This window comes from Chionomys nivalis, chromosome X, assembly GCF_950005125.1.
Source record: "Chionomys nivalis chromosome X, mChiNiv1.1, whole genome shotgun sequence".
Classification (NCBI taxonomy): Eukaryota; Metazoa; Chordata; class Mammalia; order Rodentia; family Cricetidae; genus Chionomys; species Chionomys nivalis.
The window spans coordinates 116,855,884-116,875,439 of NC_080112.1; the positions used below are offsets into that span (position 1 = coordinate 116,855,884).

Consider the following 19,556-nt stretch of genomic DNA (forward strand, 5'->3'; position numbering starts at 1 on the left):
TAGAAAGAGAGTGCAGTTATATAGTAGGTATGAGCAAGCCATCTAATATATAGCAGTGCCCTTTCCCGACCCTCCCTGTCAAGTCTGGCAGTCCTCCAAGCTAAAGAGGCTGCAAGCTCAGGCTCAGTGACCTCTTCTCACCCCTGAATTGCCTGTTCTTGCCCTTCTCCTGGGGGATTAAGTGTAGAATAGTAGGCGGCCATAGCTAGTGGGCAGTCATGCTGCATGCTTGTCTTTGTTTAAGCTGAATGGCTTCTGCAAAACCAGGTCCCAGGGCTATGGCCAGCACCATGGTCAAACCTTTCCTTGAGCCAATAATAATAAATTTGCTGTTACTCCAACAGAGAAAATAAATCCTGCCAGTTGTGAGCCCGAGAGTCCGCGTTCCTTCATAGTCTGACTCCAGACTGAATTAACAGCAGTGCATTTTTGTAATACTGAACAGCAAAGAGAATTATGGCGCATGAGCTAATGAAAGCCCAGGGTCATTGACGGGGCCACAGAATAGAAGGCAAGAGGCACTCAATGCCAAGTGTAGGGGGTTCTAAATCACAGGTACAGGGGAAATAACCATCAGGATTGGAACTAGAAAGAGAAGTAAGGGCAGAAGGGGAAAGGCAAAAGATAAATTTCATTCTGCCTGAGCCCTTTGAACTAAACCCCTATGGCCATTTCGCATAAACTTTATGCTGCTAATGTGACCTTGTCTAAAGACCCCCACTACACAGGGATGCTTAGCATTGGTTCTGGAAATGACAGCATCTTCTGGTTATCAGGCATGTCTGACTTCCAACTCTCATGCCTGACAGCTTCATCAGAAAACTGGGCAAGCTAGCAGAGTAAATCAACCGTCCTTGATCTCCACATTAATTTTGTTTTTTGCCTTTGTCTTAGAAGTACATTTTAAGTTCTCTGACTTTATCTAAGCTGCGTAGGTGAGTGAAAATGGCTTGTGGTTCAGTTGAGTTAAAATCTCCAACTGACTAGGTGGTTGCACATCCTCCAGCTTCTGGCTTCTTCATCGCTTTCATTTGAAAAGGTTGTGGAAATAATAGCAGGGAGCACAAGCCAACCAGCCCATATCTAGTCCCCAGGTGATAATGAGACTTCATAGTTGAAGCTGTGCTCTCTCTATTTAGAGGTGTAATATTGCAATAACCTGGAGTTTTGAATCATCTTGCTCCCTAGGGACTGAGTGCAAGAAGACAAAGCCTAGAAGTGAAAGAAAACCAGAGAGGAAATCTCAAGAAGCTTATTTTTCAATCAGTTTTCCTGGTTTCTCATTAACCGAAGTAGTCTAACAGAAAGCAGTTACTAGAAGGATTTCGTCCGATCCATACAGTCTCAGGCCTCCTCGTAGACAACTTCAAGAATTTAACTCGACCTACTGCCCCCCTGCACCCCATGTGTGTGTTTCAGATCTTTTATTAGCAAGTGGGGCTCTTGATATTTTATTTTCCAAAGCCAAAACCCTTTTGGTTTGGTGTTTCCCTTTATAGGATTTGAAACCACTCTATGCTAACCGGTGCCACTATGTTCCCAAGACATCCCAGAGGGAAGCTGAGGAGGTGAGCCACAATGACACTGCATGTCTTTACCTCATGGGAAAGTCCCTTGTTTTATCTGAAACAAACTTTCTTTTAAAAAAAAAGTAGATGTATTGATTATCTTATGTGAATGAGTGTTGTGCCTGCATGTATGTATGTGCACCATATGTGTACTGGAGTCACATAGTTAGTTATGAGACACCATGTGGATGCTGGGAATCGAACCCTGTCCTCTGCAAGAACAAGTGCTCTTAACTGCCAAGATAACTCTCCAGCCATGAAACACTTTCTGTATTATTTCTTTCCACAGACCTAAGTCTTACTGCTAGGTGTCTTGAGCTATTTGTTCAGTGGGTCAAAATACAATGTTACTGAGGATAGGCCATAGATTGGAGCCTCGTGAGGCCTAACCAGGTTCATTTTGTTCCACGGACACAGGCTGCCTCTCTGACCCCTGCCAGTAGTCTCTCAGTGTGTGTCCCTCCCCATCTCTGCTGCTGCTGATTCAGTTGCCTGGACTTGGTGCTCAGCTCAAAGGAGATATGAAGCCCACCAGGTCACCAGGCCTGTGTTAAGAAGGCAAAGCTTGAACCCCACATGTGGGAACTGTCTGGAGGCCAAGTCAGGATAGCTCAACAATCTGTTCTGTCTCAAGGTTCTAAGAAGACCCAGATTGATAGTCTGGCCTTCTCATGACACCGCTAAGAGGCCAGCCTAATAGTCCTTGCATAATCTCAGGAGAGTATTTGTGTCCTTCCCCACACTCCCTTGTTTCATGCTGTTTCAGCTAGAGATACTACTCACAGTGGCAACATTGGGGGGGCACTTTCATTTCAGCTTGTCATAATCCTATCTCAACCAGTGGATTCCAACATATGAAGGTCTACCTGTTTCTGGGAACTCTGACAATTTGGCACTCTGTTAACCTCAAAATGAAAGCTGTTCACTGTGAGGATACACCCAAGGGTGCATTGGTGCACACAAATTGGACTTGGGGGGAGAAAAATAAAGAACACAAAGTTGGGTTAGTAGGGAATCAGGGAGGGGGTCTAAAATGAGTTAGGAGAGGGGGCAAATAGGATCAAAATGAATTGTATGAAATTCTCAGAGAACTAATAAAAATTACAAAAATAACATTAAAAGCTAGCACATGTGTGATTGGAAAAGAAGAGAAATGGAGGCAAAATGGCCACTGTATCACACACATAAAGTGGCTGGGAGGCCCCTTTACATAAAACACATCATGCATGGTGTTCTTGGAGTTAGACAAAGCCATAGTCTTGCTCCCAAGGACGTCAAATACTTTCCATTATGGAAGTACCATTCCCTTTTCTCCATTTTCTGCTAGCAACCACAAAGTTAACCATTTTTCTAATTGTTCCTGGGTTAGAAAGAGGAATAAAGTGTGTGTGTGTGAACAGCATAACAAAAAGGCAATAGGTACTTGAATGAAAAGGGTCCAATATGAAGAAAAGTGTCTATGTCCTATGAATACTTCTGCAACAAAACCAAACACTGTGAAAGTACTTTACTATACCCGCAGAGGGAAGGGAACTTAAACAATTTCTTGTAGGCGAGAGAAGGCAAATGCAGATTATTCCTTATATTTTTAGTTTTGGAAAATAGTTTTGTAAACTCAGAAAGTGTAACGGCTGTTATGGTTATTCTCTTGATTTCCTTCTGATAGCGTCTTGTATTAATTTTCCGACTGCGCAAATATCATAACGGTATCCATAAGTTTGCCAGTAACCCTGTTTCTCTTAACTCAATTTTTCCTGTATAAGGTCATAACTTCCTCAAGCAAAATTTCTCCTTCGACGAGGGCTTTGCGGAACCTTACCCAGGCAGTTAAAGAGGTACTGGTGGACTTCCCTTGCATGTATGATCCTCTTTCATCCCTTGTCCTGCTTTGCAAACCCTTCTCATCCTCCTTCCTTAAGAGCCATCTAATCCATAGACTCTGTCCTTCCTGTCCTTCCTCTTCTCTCCCTCTGCCCTTGATAAGTGGGGCACTAAGGGCCGTGCCTGGGGTTGAACACAATGCCAGCTCTACAGGTGCTTGCTTTGTGCACACACAAAGCCACCTCTCTGCTTTGTCTCGTCTTTCTTTTGCATGACTATGCTCCTGCCACAGCCCTTATCTCTGTCTCCATCAGCCACTAGCTCACACTCCAATCCCAGAGGACCAATCCTCCCACCCAGTGCTAGCTTCTCCCATGGTTATTTTGTGTCTTCAGGTGAACTGCCCTCAACTTAGCCGTGGACTCTGCACACCTCGCATCCGGGGTAACACCTGCTTCTGCTGTGACCTCTACAACTGTGGCAAGTAAGTATGGTGCCACAAACACAGCGGTCATTGGTTGGCCATGTTCGGTGCTAGGCGAGCCAAGGCTGGTGAAGGCTGTTATGGTGGGTGTTACAGAAACGGGGCTCTTGATCTGTTACAGATTCCACCTAACCGGCCTTCTCTGTGCAAGGTGTCATGCTGTCTACTTTCATGACCTTTATCTCATTTAATTTTCTTTACACTTCATTTTTGCCTCTAAAGTCTGTAGAATGTTAAAGCTGAGGAAAGTGGAGCTCAGAAGAAAGACAATTAACTAAAGGTCATGCAGAACTTGAAACTAGAAGTAGAAAGCAAACCCAACACTATGTCTACATTTGACAGCATCCAGCAAGTATTTATTGAGTACCTTCTCAGAGCCTGGACCTGTTCTACACACTAAGGATTAGTCAGGGATTAAAGCAATAGTCTTTGCCCCCTGGAGCTTATGTTCTAGCAGGAGAGAGACTATAAACACACATAATACCTGGCATAATATTGGCTGTGATCAGAGCTCCGAAGAAAAATAAATCAGGAAAGGTAGACACCAATGAGGGAGAAATTGTGTCCACAAAGTGGGTATGGGATGTCTCTTTGTGAAGGTGACATTTGTGAGAGGACCTGAATCAATCGGAAGAGCAAAACAAGAAGATACTTAAGAAGAGAGTTTTTAAGCAGGGGGACCCCAAACTATAAAGGGTTCAAAGCAGGGTTGGTGCCAGCAATGCTCCAATCATTCAAAGTCTCTGTCATCCAGTTAGGATTACACCAGTTAATTCTTTCTTTCAAAACATTAGGTGATAAGAATACAGATTTCATGCTTGTAGGAAAGACAAATAAATACACAATTGCTATTTGAACATAATTTAATAGGGTAGTCAGGATCAGTGGCTATAACAAGGACCTTGGTGGCCTAAGCGAATGGGAGACAAGGGATAAGGAGAAATTTAGGATGTAACTAAAAGCAGGTAGAGGTGGGGAAAATACGCTTGCAAGTTGTCAGGAGGTAGAGAAAAATGTAGTGGCCGGTGAAGGGAAAGCAGGAGCCAGGTTTGCATATTAAAGAACCCTTTGGCCTTGACCATGGAGGCAATTGTGAGCTAATGAAAAATGAACTTGAACTAACTGGTAGATACTTTAGACAGCTGGGATGTTGGAGAGAATGAGACCCAGTCTAGGTTGGGTTAGTGGCAATGAAACGCAGGAAGTTTGTTTTTGAGTTTTGAGACAGGGTTTCTCTGTGTAACAGCTCTGGCTCTCCTAGAACTTGATTTGTAGACCACGCTGACCTGATTGAGGCAGATCCACCTGCCTCTGCTTCCCGAGGGCTGGGTTTAAAGGTGTGCGCTGCAGCCACCCGGCAACCGGTGCACCACCACCACCCGGCACTAGTGTTGTTTTTAAGAAAGCAGTTTGTTAAGAACTTGTACTAAACTGAATCTCCAAAGGGCAAGGGATATGATTCCATTTCATCCGTGTCTCCTGCCTCCAGCACAGCCATGACTAGAGAAAGAACTGAGGAAAATGGAGAGACAAGCGTGGTGACATGGTGGTGGTGGCGCATGCCTTTAATCCCAGCACTCAGGAAGCAGAGGCAGGTGGATTTCTGTGGGTTCGAGGCCAGCCTGGTCTACAGAGTGAGTTCCAGGTCAGCCAGGACTGTTACACAGAGAAACCCTGTATCAAAAAAAAAAAAAAAAAAAAAAAAAACAAACAACAACAAAAAAAACAACCCCATCCCCCCCAAAATCTCCACTCCAAAACAAAGCACAGCCTTCCTTTTCACCAGGAAAAGAAAATATTAGATGAAGCAGCTGACATGGGCATGCCGTTCCTAAAGATCTTCAAGCTTTAATCTACCTTGTATCTATCTAGAAGGTGGACCCGAGCATCTCTCAGTGCCCTTTCTCAAGTTCTGTGTGGCCAGGATCCCAAGGGTGAAACCAGTAAAACAGGACTTGCTTGCACTTCCCTCAGTTCAGAAAGCAGCTATAAGACTAAATAGGGGACAGACTTGAAAAGAAGGGAAAGCTTTTCCTTGACCCAGGTTTTTTTTTTTTTTTTTTTCAGCCAGAGCCAATGAGAGTTAAATTCAAGGCCTAAATATAGCCAGCAAGCAACATTCTGAGGCTTGGAGACTTTAATTTTGCCGAATGCGTATTTGTTTTCCTCACACGAAGCCTATTTTTAATCAATTGCCAGCTCCTCCAGTCCATTTCCTGGAAAGGAGGCCAAGAAAAAAAAAAGTGGGAACAAAAACGTCAGGCAGTCATTTGTACAGTGCTGCAGAAACAGAGTGTCTACTGTCCCCTCGAACCCGCAGACCTTCACTGACGTCATGGGTGGTGAGGTTTAATACCAAACATAGATTATTCCATTTAGCCTTGTGCAGGAAGGTGGCTTTCTCTAGGACACAGCTTCTCTGCAGTGGCCTTGCAGGGCATGTCTTCCTTCCACCTATTCACTCATCTTTGGAGAGGTCAAGTCAATATCGCTGGTTTTCAGTGGTTTGTGCACTGCCTCAGCTGGGAACACAGTGATAGAGGCCAGCTTACTTCCATTCCTCATTTCCTCTAACTAACCTTGATGACACTCCCACTATGTGGCAGGCGCTGTTGTGTTCTTTAGAAACTCAGTTGACAAGAAAGGGATTTAAAAAATAGGGTGGATGAGAGAGAGGGGGGAGTTAGGAGGAGGAGAGGAGACAGACCGAGATAGAGAAGGGGAGGGATGGAGAGATAAGATGGGAGGGGTAAGAAGATAAATTGCCACTCTTTCTCTTATTTAAGAACAGAAAGATGCCTTCTTGCTTTCCCCCAAATCGGCTGCCACTTGTGTCCTTTGAATACGCTTGTCTGCTTCTTTAGGCCCAGCCGGGGAGTGGAGTCCAAGGGAAAGCAAGCGCACATCTGATGAGCACGCTCATGATCGATGCACCCATTGGGCTTTGCATTCAGTTCCTCGTGCGCTGTGTGTTCATCTGTGGTCTTTTATATTTCTAGCTGTTCTAGACAGCACGAGAGACGAAAAGATGTAAGAGATGGCCCTCGCTTCCAACAGGTCACAAGTTTCACAGAGACAGCCATGGTGGCCTGGTTATAGTACACTATTCAGCATGGAGCAGCCTCTTGGTATATATTAGCTTAGATGAAAAACTCATAACCCACAAGCTACAAAGAAAAGACTGTCTGGGGCTGTGGGTGTTCGCAGGAAAATCTACTGAGTGGACACTGGAGTCCTTGAGAAGGCCCCATTGAAGCTTCGAGTCAAAGGGGGATTTAGACAGGCCGGGAACTGAAGATAGTACCTTCTAGAAGAGAAAAACTTGAGTAAAGGTTTTGAGAAAGCTCCCAGCATTCTCTGTCTGGACCCCCTAAGAATTTGCAGCCTAGCTCGAGTATGCGTTCCATTTTTAACTCAGATTGCAGCAAGATTAATCAAGTATGGACAGCGTCTGGCAGGACTGCCCAAGGGTGAGGACAATAGGAAGGCAAAAGATACAATTTTAGGGTAAATTTTTTTTTCCCAGAAAGTGGACCAAATGAAATCATGGCTCTCAAATAGAAGCAAACCACATTAATTTGCTAAATCCCATACTATAATTAAGGATTAACTTTTTTTTTTGCTTCATGATTCAGTTTTTAAAAAATTAAATAGCTGCCAAACCCACTCAAATTGAAACCAATTATACTCTAGAAAATTGACTACTTTTTCTTTTGTGAGGTGCCAAAGATGGAACCAGGGGACTTGTACATGCTAGGCAAATGCTATGTATCAAGTCGCAAATTAATATATACTCTTAAAACTCACAGCTCCATGTTGAGGCATGTGCACTTAAAGCATTGGTGTCTTTAAACACGTGGTTCAAAGGTCCGAATTATGTTTCCAGACTGGGGCTCTCAGAAGGAAAAATTCTTTCTGCTTGTTGTGTATTGCTTTATACACAGCCTTTTGGATGTGTATGTGTGTGTGTGTGTGTATGCGTGTGCACCACACGTGTGGAGTTTTTAGAGGGCAACACTCAGGGGTCAGTCGTCACTTTCCATCCTATTAAGGCAGAGTCTCCTCTCTTGTTCCTGCCTCTGCTAGCTGGTCCAAAAGAGCTTCCAGGCAATTCTGGCTCTACTTTTCTTCTTGCCATAGGAGTGCTGGGATTAAAGATGCCACCACATCTGGCTTTTAAAACGTGGGTTCTGAGGATATAACTCAGGTCATAAAGCTTACAAGGCAAGCCTTTTATACACCAAGCCATCTACCAGGCCCTGTCATGCACATTTTTATCAAATCTCCCAGGCTCAGAGAAGGTCACAATGTTTTCATCAGGCAGCAAATAAACTTCAGTCAGGATTCTAACGAAGCCTGACTCCAGAGTGTGCTAGGGTGTGCTGCCTTCCTGTGTGCACGGCTCACTTATACGAAGTAGCCTAGGAGACGGGCAAGGATAATTGGGAGGATGTCAGAAGATGACTCTGAAGCCACTGACATGTCCCTACAATTCTGCACTCAGACACATACCTGCCCTTTTTAAAAGGATTGAACCTGTACTTTTGCATCTTTTGGGGGGGGTAATAAGTAATATGTATACTCCCCTTCCCCGCCACCAGTGCCAGCTGATAGGAGACACTCATAGTATGCTTATGAACAGGTTCTTCAGATAAGTTCTTAAAAATACTGAAATTTCAATTCAAGTTCAGATAAATTCAAATATTCTTAAAATTCTACTATGAGGGGCTAGAGACACAGCCCAGTGGTTAACTAGAGTTACAGGCAATTGTGAGCTGCCTCACGTGGATGCTCCAGTTTGGGGGAGGGGAATCCAATGCCGTCTGGTGCATTCTGTAAGCTTGCACACACATTTATAACCACACACAAAGAATATAATTGATACACACAGGCAATACACATGTCAATACACTCATCGATGGTTCTGATGTCGTCTACCCTGTAAGCACACTGATTTCAATTCCTCAGAGAGATTGTTTTTAAAAGATCCTAAGTTAAATTTGTTCGCAAACTTAAAAAGTCATTCTTGCATGAATTGTGGAGATTAATCCTTGATTTTGCTTTATTTGTTTTTCATTCTTGGTATTGCAATTACATGGAAGTCTCATATAATACCCTTCAGATGCCAGGGCATTTCATTGTATGTTTAATTTTAAGCACCATGCTTCATGCTGACTGCTTTGCAATATCCAGAAGGACAGAAATTTCCATTTAATTCCTTTATTTGGTATTTATACAACACAGGATGTGTGTCATGCATGGCAGTTTTATGGATTTTTCCCCCTGAGATTTGAACAAATATCTATTCACCCCAGAAAAAGCAGAGATAGATGAAATAAATTATTCAACCCAAGTTTAGCTTAGTAAACCGGTGAGTTTATCTTGCCACTAATCCCTTGGCATGAGGGCAGTGATTGCTTCTAGCTCCCTCTCCCCTACTGATAAGATCTGTAGATGCGGAAGTTCTTTATATAACATGAGTACTATAACATACACAACCTACACACAACTTTTTATATATTTTAAATCACCTTTAGATTACTTGTAATTCCTAATCCAAGGTAAATGTCAGGATAAGAGCTATTACACTATATTATTTATAGAATAACGACAGCCAATGGTATATGTTCAGTATTGACCCACGTTTTCAATTTTTAATTTTTGGCTGGTTGAATTTGTAGATACAGAACCTGCGGGGTTTACATCTTCCATATATGTATTTGTGGATAGAGAGTACGAATCAGTCTGTACCAAATAATGTGACTAGGCTGAGTGTGGGCATCGTTAGACAAGGTAGCCGGGGATCACTCCAAGGAGATGATTGTCTAAGTTCTGTGGCACATCTCAGTTTTAGTAGTGTATTAGCACATTAGACCTTTGGGCGGTTGGTTTTGAAAGGGGAGACACAGAAGTCTTTGAAGCCTCCATCAGACTTCAGCACCACTTACAACTTGACCAAGTTCCTTACCCTCCCTGGGCTTCACTTCCGTCCTTTGAAAAGTGGAAGTGTAAGGGCATCTACCTCAGTGGTTCCCAGCCTTCCTGATGCTGCCACCAACCCTTGAATCCAGTTCCTCATGTGCTATGGACTCCCAACCATAAAATCATTTTTGGTGCTCTTTCATAACTGTAATTTTGCTACTGTTATGAATCATAATGTAAATATCTGTGTTTTCTGATGGTCTTAGGTGACCCTGTGAAAGGGTCATTTGACCTCTAAAGGGATCTTGGTCCAAAGGTTGAGAATTGCTTCTCTACCTTGTGGAATATTGTAAGGGTTTGCAGTGCCGACAGGCATTGCTGTGATAACAGAAATGCTTTATAATATGCTCTGTCCAGGCCAGTAACCACTATGTACATATGAATATGAAGCACTTGAAACATGAGAAGACTAAATGCTTGGACTTTAAATTTGAGTTAATAAGTAGCCACACATGGCTAGTAGCTGCAATATTGGACAGCCCTGATTTGCTGAACTGACATATGGGAAATGCTAAGCATCGTGCCTGGTAGATAATATGTGTCTATTAATGTCCTTTAGGATCAGTGTTAATGATGGTTACAAGCGTCTCTCTAGCAGGCAACATTTTTTTTAAGGCAAACATCAATCACAATTATATTTATTGCTGTGCTACCCACTCCATGTGAGATGCAATGATATGTTTTACAAAACCTCCCCACCTTTCTAGGCATGTTTTTTTCCCTGAGCTACACAGTAGTCAGATCCTGGTGGTGCTGGCAAGGGAGGAAGATTTTCTGCTCCTAGGAGACTGACTGTGGTGTGCTTCTCCCCATGCAGCAGGGTGGAAATCACTGGCGGGTACTATGAATACATTGATGTCAGCAGCTGCCAGGACATCATCCACCTGTACCACCTACTCTGGTCTGCCACCATCCTCAACATTGTTGGTCTGTTCCTGGGTATCATCACTGCTGCGGTCCTTGGAGGATTTAAGGATATGGTAAGAGAGAAAGCGACTTTCCATTTCATAGGGCCGTCTGTTGGGAGATGGAAAACCAGGCTAGGATGTTTGGGACAATGGAGATACATTATTCCAAGGGAGGAATCAGAATGTAGCATATGTAGCTACCTTCAAATATCTCAAGTTGGAGCGAGAAGTGCCATCAATCTGTTTATATTTCTTGTTAACATGAACTCCCTGTTATCTTGAGGCATATTTTGAGAGAAAAATGAGAGGGGGCTTTTCAGACTTCCCATTCTCTCTGCTTGTGCGAACAATTTATCACTTTCAGTAGAAACTTTCCTAGTTAGTTTTCTCCTTAATGGTCTTTGGGAGACAATGAAGGAAAAGGAATTTATGTTTAGTTGTAGGTAAGATTAATGTTAATCTCCTATAGGAATCCCACAGTGGAGTTTCTGCAGTAAAAGTATATAGGCTTCCCCCTCCCTTCTTGTACCTGAAGATTCAGCCCTAGGCTTAAGCTGCTTGTTAGGTCTTGCCTTCAACCCCAGCCTACCCACATTCCTGTTGCTCTCTTTGAAATGTTTTCCATGCATGTGTGCATGACTGCGAATGCACACCAGCACTCAGAATTCTCAATAATGCATGCTCCCCCAATAGCAATAGATGCCCTATTCTTTTGCTTTCAAAACGTTTCTAATAATTTATTTGCTGTGCTGGTAAATTTTAATCTCCAATTATGAGCTGTTAGTTTTGAGCCATGGTTATTAACCTGGCTTCATATTAGAATCCCTTGGAGTATTAAAATAAAGCAAAGCAAAACAAAATAAAATAAATCCACATGCTTGGGCCCTTCCCCTAACCATTCTGATTTGGCCGGTATAATTGGAAACCCATCTATGAATGGGGATTCTGACCCACAGGCAAGATTGAGGACCACTGCTTCACATATCCCTTTCAGAGTTCTTTTTTTCCCCCCGATTATTTACATAGAGTGAGCTGCTCTCGAACTCAGGCCCTCGGGAACAGCAGTGGGCGCTCTTAACCTCTGAGCCACCTCTCTGGCTGCTGCTTTTCAGAGTTCTTTTGTGCCTAAAAAATACTTTCTTTGGACTCAAGGATTCTAGACCCTTGGTTGTTTATGTCTTCTTTGAGGGCCCCTCAAAACAGAATCCTCAATAGCAATCTCTAATCTGACCCCAGACAGACAGTCGAGAAGGTGGTGATGGGAAAATGGAAAGCAACTAGGGTAAGAGTGACAATGGAGTTTTGGTTACAGCGTCTCCTGCAGAACTGACCTGATTAGGAAGAGCGGGTATACCGCTGGTGGGTCTGTCGTGAGAAATCCTTCCTTGTCCGGCCGCAGTCTATCGCTCCCTCTTCTCTCCATCTTCCGTGTACACATTTCTCATCCCCTCTGCTCTGACGTTGGGAAATCCAAGCACTAAGAAGTAAGGCAACCATTTGACCCAGCTGCCATCCTAGGGAACAGAAGGATTTCCTGTCACCTGGGGCCCAAGGAAACGTTTAGAAGACATAGCTGTTTCTGGGTTGAGGTTTCTTTGGGGAAAAAGAATTGTCATTGTTCTTGGATGCTTTCCCCAGAAGAGTCTCCTAGTGGTGGGGACTGTCTGAATGGGAAAAGCTTTCCCACCTAATGGAGCGGTAGGGAATCCTGCATTGATGGAATGAATGCTGCTTTACCTGCAAGGTGTCCCTCCCTCTCATTTTACCCCATAAAGTCATGGTGCTAACGGTTCATTTGTTTGCTTTCCTTCCACATTTTCGGGTAGGCATTGACCCTTTGTTTCTTGTCTGCTTTCAAAATTAAGAAAGTAACATTTTATTTATATTCTTCCATTTTTATTATTGTTTATGTGTACATATGTACATGTCTGTATATGTGCATGGGCCTGAGGTTAGGGGCACCCCCTGGGGCTGGAGTTACAAGCAACTGTAAACTGCCTGATGTGAGTGCAGAGAATTGAACTCGGGTCCTCTTCAAGGCAATACATGTTTGTTTGGTTTTTTGTTGGTTTTTTTTTTTTCCACTGAGCCATTTCTCCAGCTCCAGAAAGTAGTAACATTTTAAATAGGCTGGCTAATATGCCACGGAGGTGTTAAAACCCTGTATTAATTAACCTCTCCGAGTGAAGGATTAAGGAATTGGGATGTGCAGTCAAAGTGTGCCTAAGAAAGACGACTTTCTTCAAGAAAGTTCTGCAAATTGGGAAGAAGGAAAGATTTAGAAGGTGGTGCTCTAGGAAATTAAGCCCTTCCAAAGTTTTGACTTTTTTGTCATACCAAAGATTTCCCTCACCTTAAAAACTCCAGGAGGACATCTCAATGGTAGCATCAACCTCTTCAAAGTGTACAGTTCGGTGATTCAGTACACTCAAAATTCCACGTGGTTATCACCTCTGCTTCGTTCACTTCAGGGACACTTTCTTTTGAAGCCTGTAGCCATTAGTCAGCTACTCCTTATTCCTCTTGTCCCGAACCGCCAGAAACCACTAATCTGCTGTTATTGTGGACACGTCTCTTCTGGGTGTTGCCTACAAATGGATTAATATTGTTAGGAATATTTCCTAATGCGAGCTCCCTGACGACGCAAAAATTCCCAATCAAGCCAAATCAAAACAAGCAAAATTAAGAAATATCCAGGTTTAATGGGAGATCTGTGCTCTCGGGTGGCCCAGAGGGGAAAACCAGGAAGCTGTGGGAACGCGACCCCCTGGAGGAATAAAGGGAGACCACGTGTTCCTCTTTTGGGGGATCACTTAAATACCCTGGGGAGTGGTCCTGACCCCTGGACTTGGAGTCCAGACCAGGCCTGGGGGCTGGGATAGATGTGAGGGGCAGGGGCCTATGCTCCCAACTTGACAAATATAATACACAAAGTCCTGTGCTTCCACGGACCGTCATCTTTTTTTAAAAAACATTTATTTATTTAATTATTTATTTATTATGTATACAATATTCTTTCTGCGTGTATGCCTGAAGGCCAGAAGAGGGCACCAGACCTCATCACAGATGGTTGTGAGCCACCATGTGGTTGCTGGGAATTGAACTCAGGACCTTTGGAAGAGCAGGCAATGCTCTTAACCACTGAGCCATCTCTCCAGCCCCACGGACCATCATCTTAAGACGCAACTGCCTTTTGGCATATACCAGTGCTTCGTTTCTTTCAATGGCTGAATAATATTTCATCTTATGGACATGCCACATTTTATTTACCTTTTTAAATTTATTGATGGACATTTGTGTCCACCTTTTGGCCATGGGGAAATGCTGTTAAACATATTCATAAAAATTTCCAGTTTTTTTTCATATAAACTTAAAGTGGGAGTTTTGGATTGTATGGCACTTTTATGTTTAGCTTCCAGAGAAAGAGCAAATCTATTTTCCTATCAGAGAGCTCATATTCCTGCCAATAGTATACAAGGATTCAAACTTCTCCTAACCTCTGAGCTATCTCTCCAGTCACTTGGATTCAAACTTCTCTACATCCCTGCTAATAGAAGATTCCAGTAGGTACAGCACTGTCGTTTTGACTTGCCTTTCTAGAATAGCCAATAATGTCAGACCTGACAATTTATATTCCTTCTTTAGAAATAATTGTCCATCTTAGTTTTTTTTACCACCCCCCACCTACATATCTATCTATCTTTTTTTTTCAGATAGGCTCTTACTCTATAGCCCAGGCTAGCGTCAAATGCACAATCCTCCTGCCTCAGCCTCCTGAGCACTGGGATTATAAACTTGAGCCACCATGCCTGGCTTTGCTTGTTTTTTGTTGTTTTTTTTTTTTTCTTTTTTCAGTTAAGTTTTTCTTCTTTTTTTCTGGTGACTTATAAGCATTCTTCTCCTGTTAGAGATACTAGACCCTTATCAGATGTATGACTTACTATAGCACATATGTTTCAGAGACTGCTATTTCCCCATTTCACTCTTAGTGTTCTTGTCAAAAATAAGCTAACTTCACATACATAGATCTTTCCTGAACTCTGAACGTCAGTTGTTCTTTATGAGCAGAAGAGAGGGGAGTCTGTTGATGGTTCTGATAGTGACCATGTGCCCTTTCCAAATGCCTTTGTGCATTTACTTTTGTTTGATCTTTGTTAGTTACCTTCAATACTCACCTCGAGCAGATATTAAGTACTATAACCAATTAACAGACAAGAAAAACAGATCATGTGGGCTCAAGTGGTTCGCCCAGAATTAAGTAGCAGATTGTGGACTGGAGCCCAGATAGTCTGTTGCTCCTTCTACTCCATCCCTTCTGCCCCCCCAGCTGACATTTGTCCAGACCTTTCTGCTTCTTTAAGCTTTGTAACAAATACTACCTGCTGTTTGCTTGGGAGCTTCCTTAGCAGTAAGGATGGAGAGCAGGAGAAATACTGGATGTTATTAAACCATAAGCCTGGAAGCTCTGTCAAAGACCCACGGGGGAAATGAAAAGATGACAGCAAAGATCGTGGCAAAAGATAGTTGCTTCATGGAATAAAAGAATTCTAGTGGGGATAGAACTTGAGGCCACCAAGGAGATGATGTCATCAAAATGAGAACATGATCTAGAAAGTCCTAGAATACAGATGTATGAGCCAAAACAAAATCCTTGGCCTAGGTCCCAATGTAGTTGGTGACTGGTATGTCTGCTCCCTTAGTGCAGTGCCCCGGAGTCTGTAGGGAGGCTCAGGGGTGCTGGCTGGTGGAAGGATAGGAGCCAAATGCTGTGAGCTGGCAGCACCTAAAAACAGTGGGCTAGGAGCCGCTATTTTGCAGCGTTGTTGCAGAGCTGAAATGAAAGAAGGATTTCTTCACACCCTTGCCATAAATGCTTGAGAGTGAACCGAAAGAAATGTCCAATGCAATGTTTGTTGATCAAAGATATGAGGATTTGAGATGACTCTCTAAAAAGTGAACACATCTGTACATTTTGTTCCTGAGTCACCAGTGTCTCCGATTTAGAATAATTTGGAGAAGAATAAAATTGGCATTTTTTCCAAAGTCTATGACCATTGTCTCAGTAGACTCAGTTTTGTCACGGAAGATTGCTTTCATCTTTTCCTGTGCCTCCTAGGAACCTTTGCTTTGATGAGCTCAGAAAGTTACTGAGCAGTAACGGGGAGTACAATCACAATTTGATCTCCAGAATTGTTTCAATTTGAAATAACATACATGCACACACAAATGTACACACACACACACTCCTATGTGTGCACATGAATACTGACAAGCATGTTTTAAAATCCTATTACCCACTTGAAATATAGCGAGATCACTCTTTGGCCGTCTCTGTTGCTTCATCCCTGCCGATTCATTTCACCTTTGCTGCCCTGCCCATTTCTCTATTCCCTCTATCCTGGACTCATCAGCATCTTTCCGGCAGGCACTCAATCTTCCTTTTATGTTCTTCTGGGCTTTTTTCTCTGTAATAGCTCTCTTTCAGACACAATCCTGAACCCCTGGCCTGCTGAACACATGAAAACGTTTTACAGAGATAGTTACATTGTTGGCTTGCGCTCCTATGGTTAGGCTTGGTTTATTTGGATAGAAGGTTTTGTTTTGTAACAGCTGGCAGGGTAGTTTTCTAGTAGTTAGGAGACCAAAGAAACATACTTTCTGATACGTCCTCAGGGGTGAAATGTCTTTTTTGAATTTTGGTGGTGAAAGAAGGGCACTTCTCCGAGATCTTCCTCTGTAAAGTAAGATCTCCAGTCTCTCCCACAGAAGAGGCACGGTGAAGTGCACTGTAATGACTGAGGTTTTGTAGCTCTGCATACCTCTAGGCCCACAGAACACCTAAGCACCAGAGCAACAGAACTCTGCTGAAACTGTCTGGAAAGGAGTTTCCCTGTCAATACCTTGACATGCTTGCCGGTGCCACGACCAAAACAGGTTTTCACCGCTTCAGACAAAGCTCCTGCTCGGTGTTAATGTAGCGTAGAGACATCCTGGCAGGAAGAAGCCTACCTTTCAGACAGCTCTTGACTGTCCACACAAATGGATGGCAGTGGCTTTAATTCTGTCAGCAGGTTATAGCAAAGAGAAATCATTCACATGCTGCTTTATTTGCAAAAATAATGGAAGTGTCACTCAAATGATTTCAACATTTCCATAGATTTGGATTCTTCCAGCAAAAAGGTGGGGAGTGCAGTATTGGCTCAAGGGCCGAAGGCACTTGCTCTTGCAGAAGACCCAAGGTTGGGTTCCCAGCACCCACATGGTAGCTCATAACCAACCACCTGTATCTCTAGTTTTAGGCAATCTGACACCCTCTTCTGATTTCTGTGGGTACCAGGCGTGCATGTGGCACACATACATACATGCAGGCAAAAATACTCAGACACATAAAATAAAATACATAAATCTAAAACAAATTTAAAGCTTAAGGAAAACAACCCAGTATGTATTAATTGCAAAAATATTGGCATATATAATAGAAAGTTAAGAGTTTCCATTTTCCTCTTAGTATTACTTCTTTCTGCAGAGGTAACTTTTAATAACAGTTTATTAATCTTTCCAGGTTAATTTCTTTACATTTACACATATAAATATGTAACCGAGGTTTGTAGTTGTAAGAGCGGCCGGCGGGGCTGTGTCCTGCCACCCGGCTAGCTTTACCCAAAATAATTACACGGAAACTGTATTTTTTTTTTTTTTTTGGTTTTTCAAGACAGGGTTTCTCTGTGGAAAACTGTATTTTTTTAAACACTGCCTGGCCCCTTAGTTCCAGCCTCTTATTGGCTAGCTCTTACATATTGATCTAACCCATTTTTAATATTTTGTGTAGCCCCACGAGCTGGCTTACCAGGGAGGATCTTAACCTGCGTCTGTCTGGAGTGGGAGAATCATGGCGACTCACTGACTCGGCTTTTTTCTCCCAGCATTCTGTTCTGTTTACTCCAACCACCTAAGGGTTGGCCTATCAAATGGGCCTAGGCAGTTTCTTTATTAATTAACCAATGAAAGCAACAGATTAGAAAGAAATCACTCCAACATCATTTCCCCTTTTTCTGTTTAAACAAAAAGGAAGGCTTTCATTTTAACATAGTAAAATTACATATAGCAAAACAGTTATCAAGCAAGAATTACAGTTGTAATATTTATATCTATTTTATCTTTTATCATAACTAAGGAAAACTACAACTATGTATCCATTTTTCAACTACATCAAAGACTCCAGAAGGATATAATATAACCTAAGCAAACAAGAAATCCAAAACTTTAGAAATGACAGAGACATCTTGCTGCCTGGATAGTCACCCAAAGTTCCTCTGTACCGTTGGGGCATCTATCTTTGGCCTACAGGCCCATAGTATCCAGCAGACATTTCCATGAAGCAGGAAAATTTTAAAGACAGTTTAGTTACTTTTTGCCGTGTTCTGTAGAATGTCTCGCAGACTCTTTTATGAATCAGGAACCCTCTCCCTGCGGGTTTTCTGTGTCCAGTTTATGCAACAGTCCAGGCAAGAACAGTGTCTTGCCCAGATGTCTATCAAACTCCATAAGGATCCTCTTTAATGCCCATTGTCCTCTTGAAGTAGCTAGTGCTGCCAGGAGCAGACATGTCTCATTGTCATGAAAAGCCCTAAGTTATCAAAACATTAAATGCCATATTTTGCAGTCTTTGAAAGATATGAACGCCCATCTAATTGAAATATATCTCTATATATCTAGAAAATCTAACTAACATAACTACAAGCTTTACTATCATTGATGATTATCCATTAGCAACCTATATTTCCTAATTATACATTACATTTTTAAATGAACTACACAATCACAATACCTCAATCAATATTAGAAATACATATACATATAACAAAATTGACCTTAAAATCCACACCAATGTAAACTATTTATATCTATATCATATCCCCCCTTAAATGTAAAAAAAAACATTTATAAACAATATTTGGGAATATGGGCGCAGTTATTTTTCTCCAAACTGCTTCCTGCTGAATGGGGGCGTCGTTAATTAGGTCTTTCATGGTATAACCTGTGTGTTAGGTTTATCTCAGTCGGCAGTTGAGCAAAGTAATTTTTTTGAGGGTGTTTACAGCAACCTTTCAGGAGGGCGTGGTCTATCATACCATATTGGGATAGAAACAATCGACAGGGTCTCGTCCTCTGTGAAAACAAAAGAAGACCCTCTCCAAAGCATCATATCCTTAGACCCAAATTCTGAAGTCATAATACCCTTATATCCATTTTGGTTCTGCTTGGCAGCCCATATAATGAAATGTCTTTCTGCACTTAGCTTCATACACTTAAAAATTTTAAAGAAAACACAATGTACATAATCCAGACTCTCTGTGAATTTTCCATTTTTACGTGGCTTATTTTTCTTTATTTCTTTTAATCTATAACTATCTGTACTCTGTCTCTTTAAAGACTTCGCTGGGCGCCACTCTGTAGTTGTAAGAGCAGCTGTACCCGAAATAATTACATGGGAACTGTATTCTTTCAAACACTGCCTGGCCCATTTGTTCCAGCCTCTTATTGGCTAGCTCTTACATATTGATCTAACCCATTTCTAATAGTCTGTGTAGCCCCACGAGCTGGCTTACCAGGGAGGATCTTAACCTGTGTCTGTCTGGAGTGGGAGAATCATGGCGACTCACTGACTCGGCTTCTTTCTCCCAGCATTCTGTTTACTCCACCCACCTAAGGGTTGGCCTATCAAATGGGCCTAGGCAGTTTCTTTATTAATTAACCAATAAAAGCAACAGATTAGAAAGAAATCACTCCAAC

At 42.4% G+C, this 19,556-nt stretch overlaps 1 protein-coding gene across 2 annotated transcripts in view; it reads left to right on the top strand.

Annotated features, from left to right (window-relative positions):
- Window positions 1-19,556, top strand: part of Tmem255a (transmembrane protein 255A) — a 55,317-nt gene that overhangs the window by 25,737 nt on the left and 10,024 nt on the right. Inside the window, exons 5-8 of one of the 2 annotated variants that reach the window (XM_057759670.1) lie at window positions 1,500-1,568; window positions 3,332-3,403; window positions 3,785-3,873; window positions 10,673-10,835. In XM_057759670.1, coding sequence (XP_057615653.1) covers window positions 1,500-1,568; window positions 3,332-3,403; window positions 3,785-3,873; window positions 10,673-10,835 — 393 coding nt within the window. The remainder of the gene's footprint in view (window positions 1-1,499; window positions 1,569-3,331; window positions 3,404-3,784; window positions 3,874-10,672; window positions 10,836-19,556) is intronic. The other variant, XM_057759671.1, reaches the window with a different exon arrangement.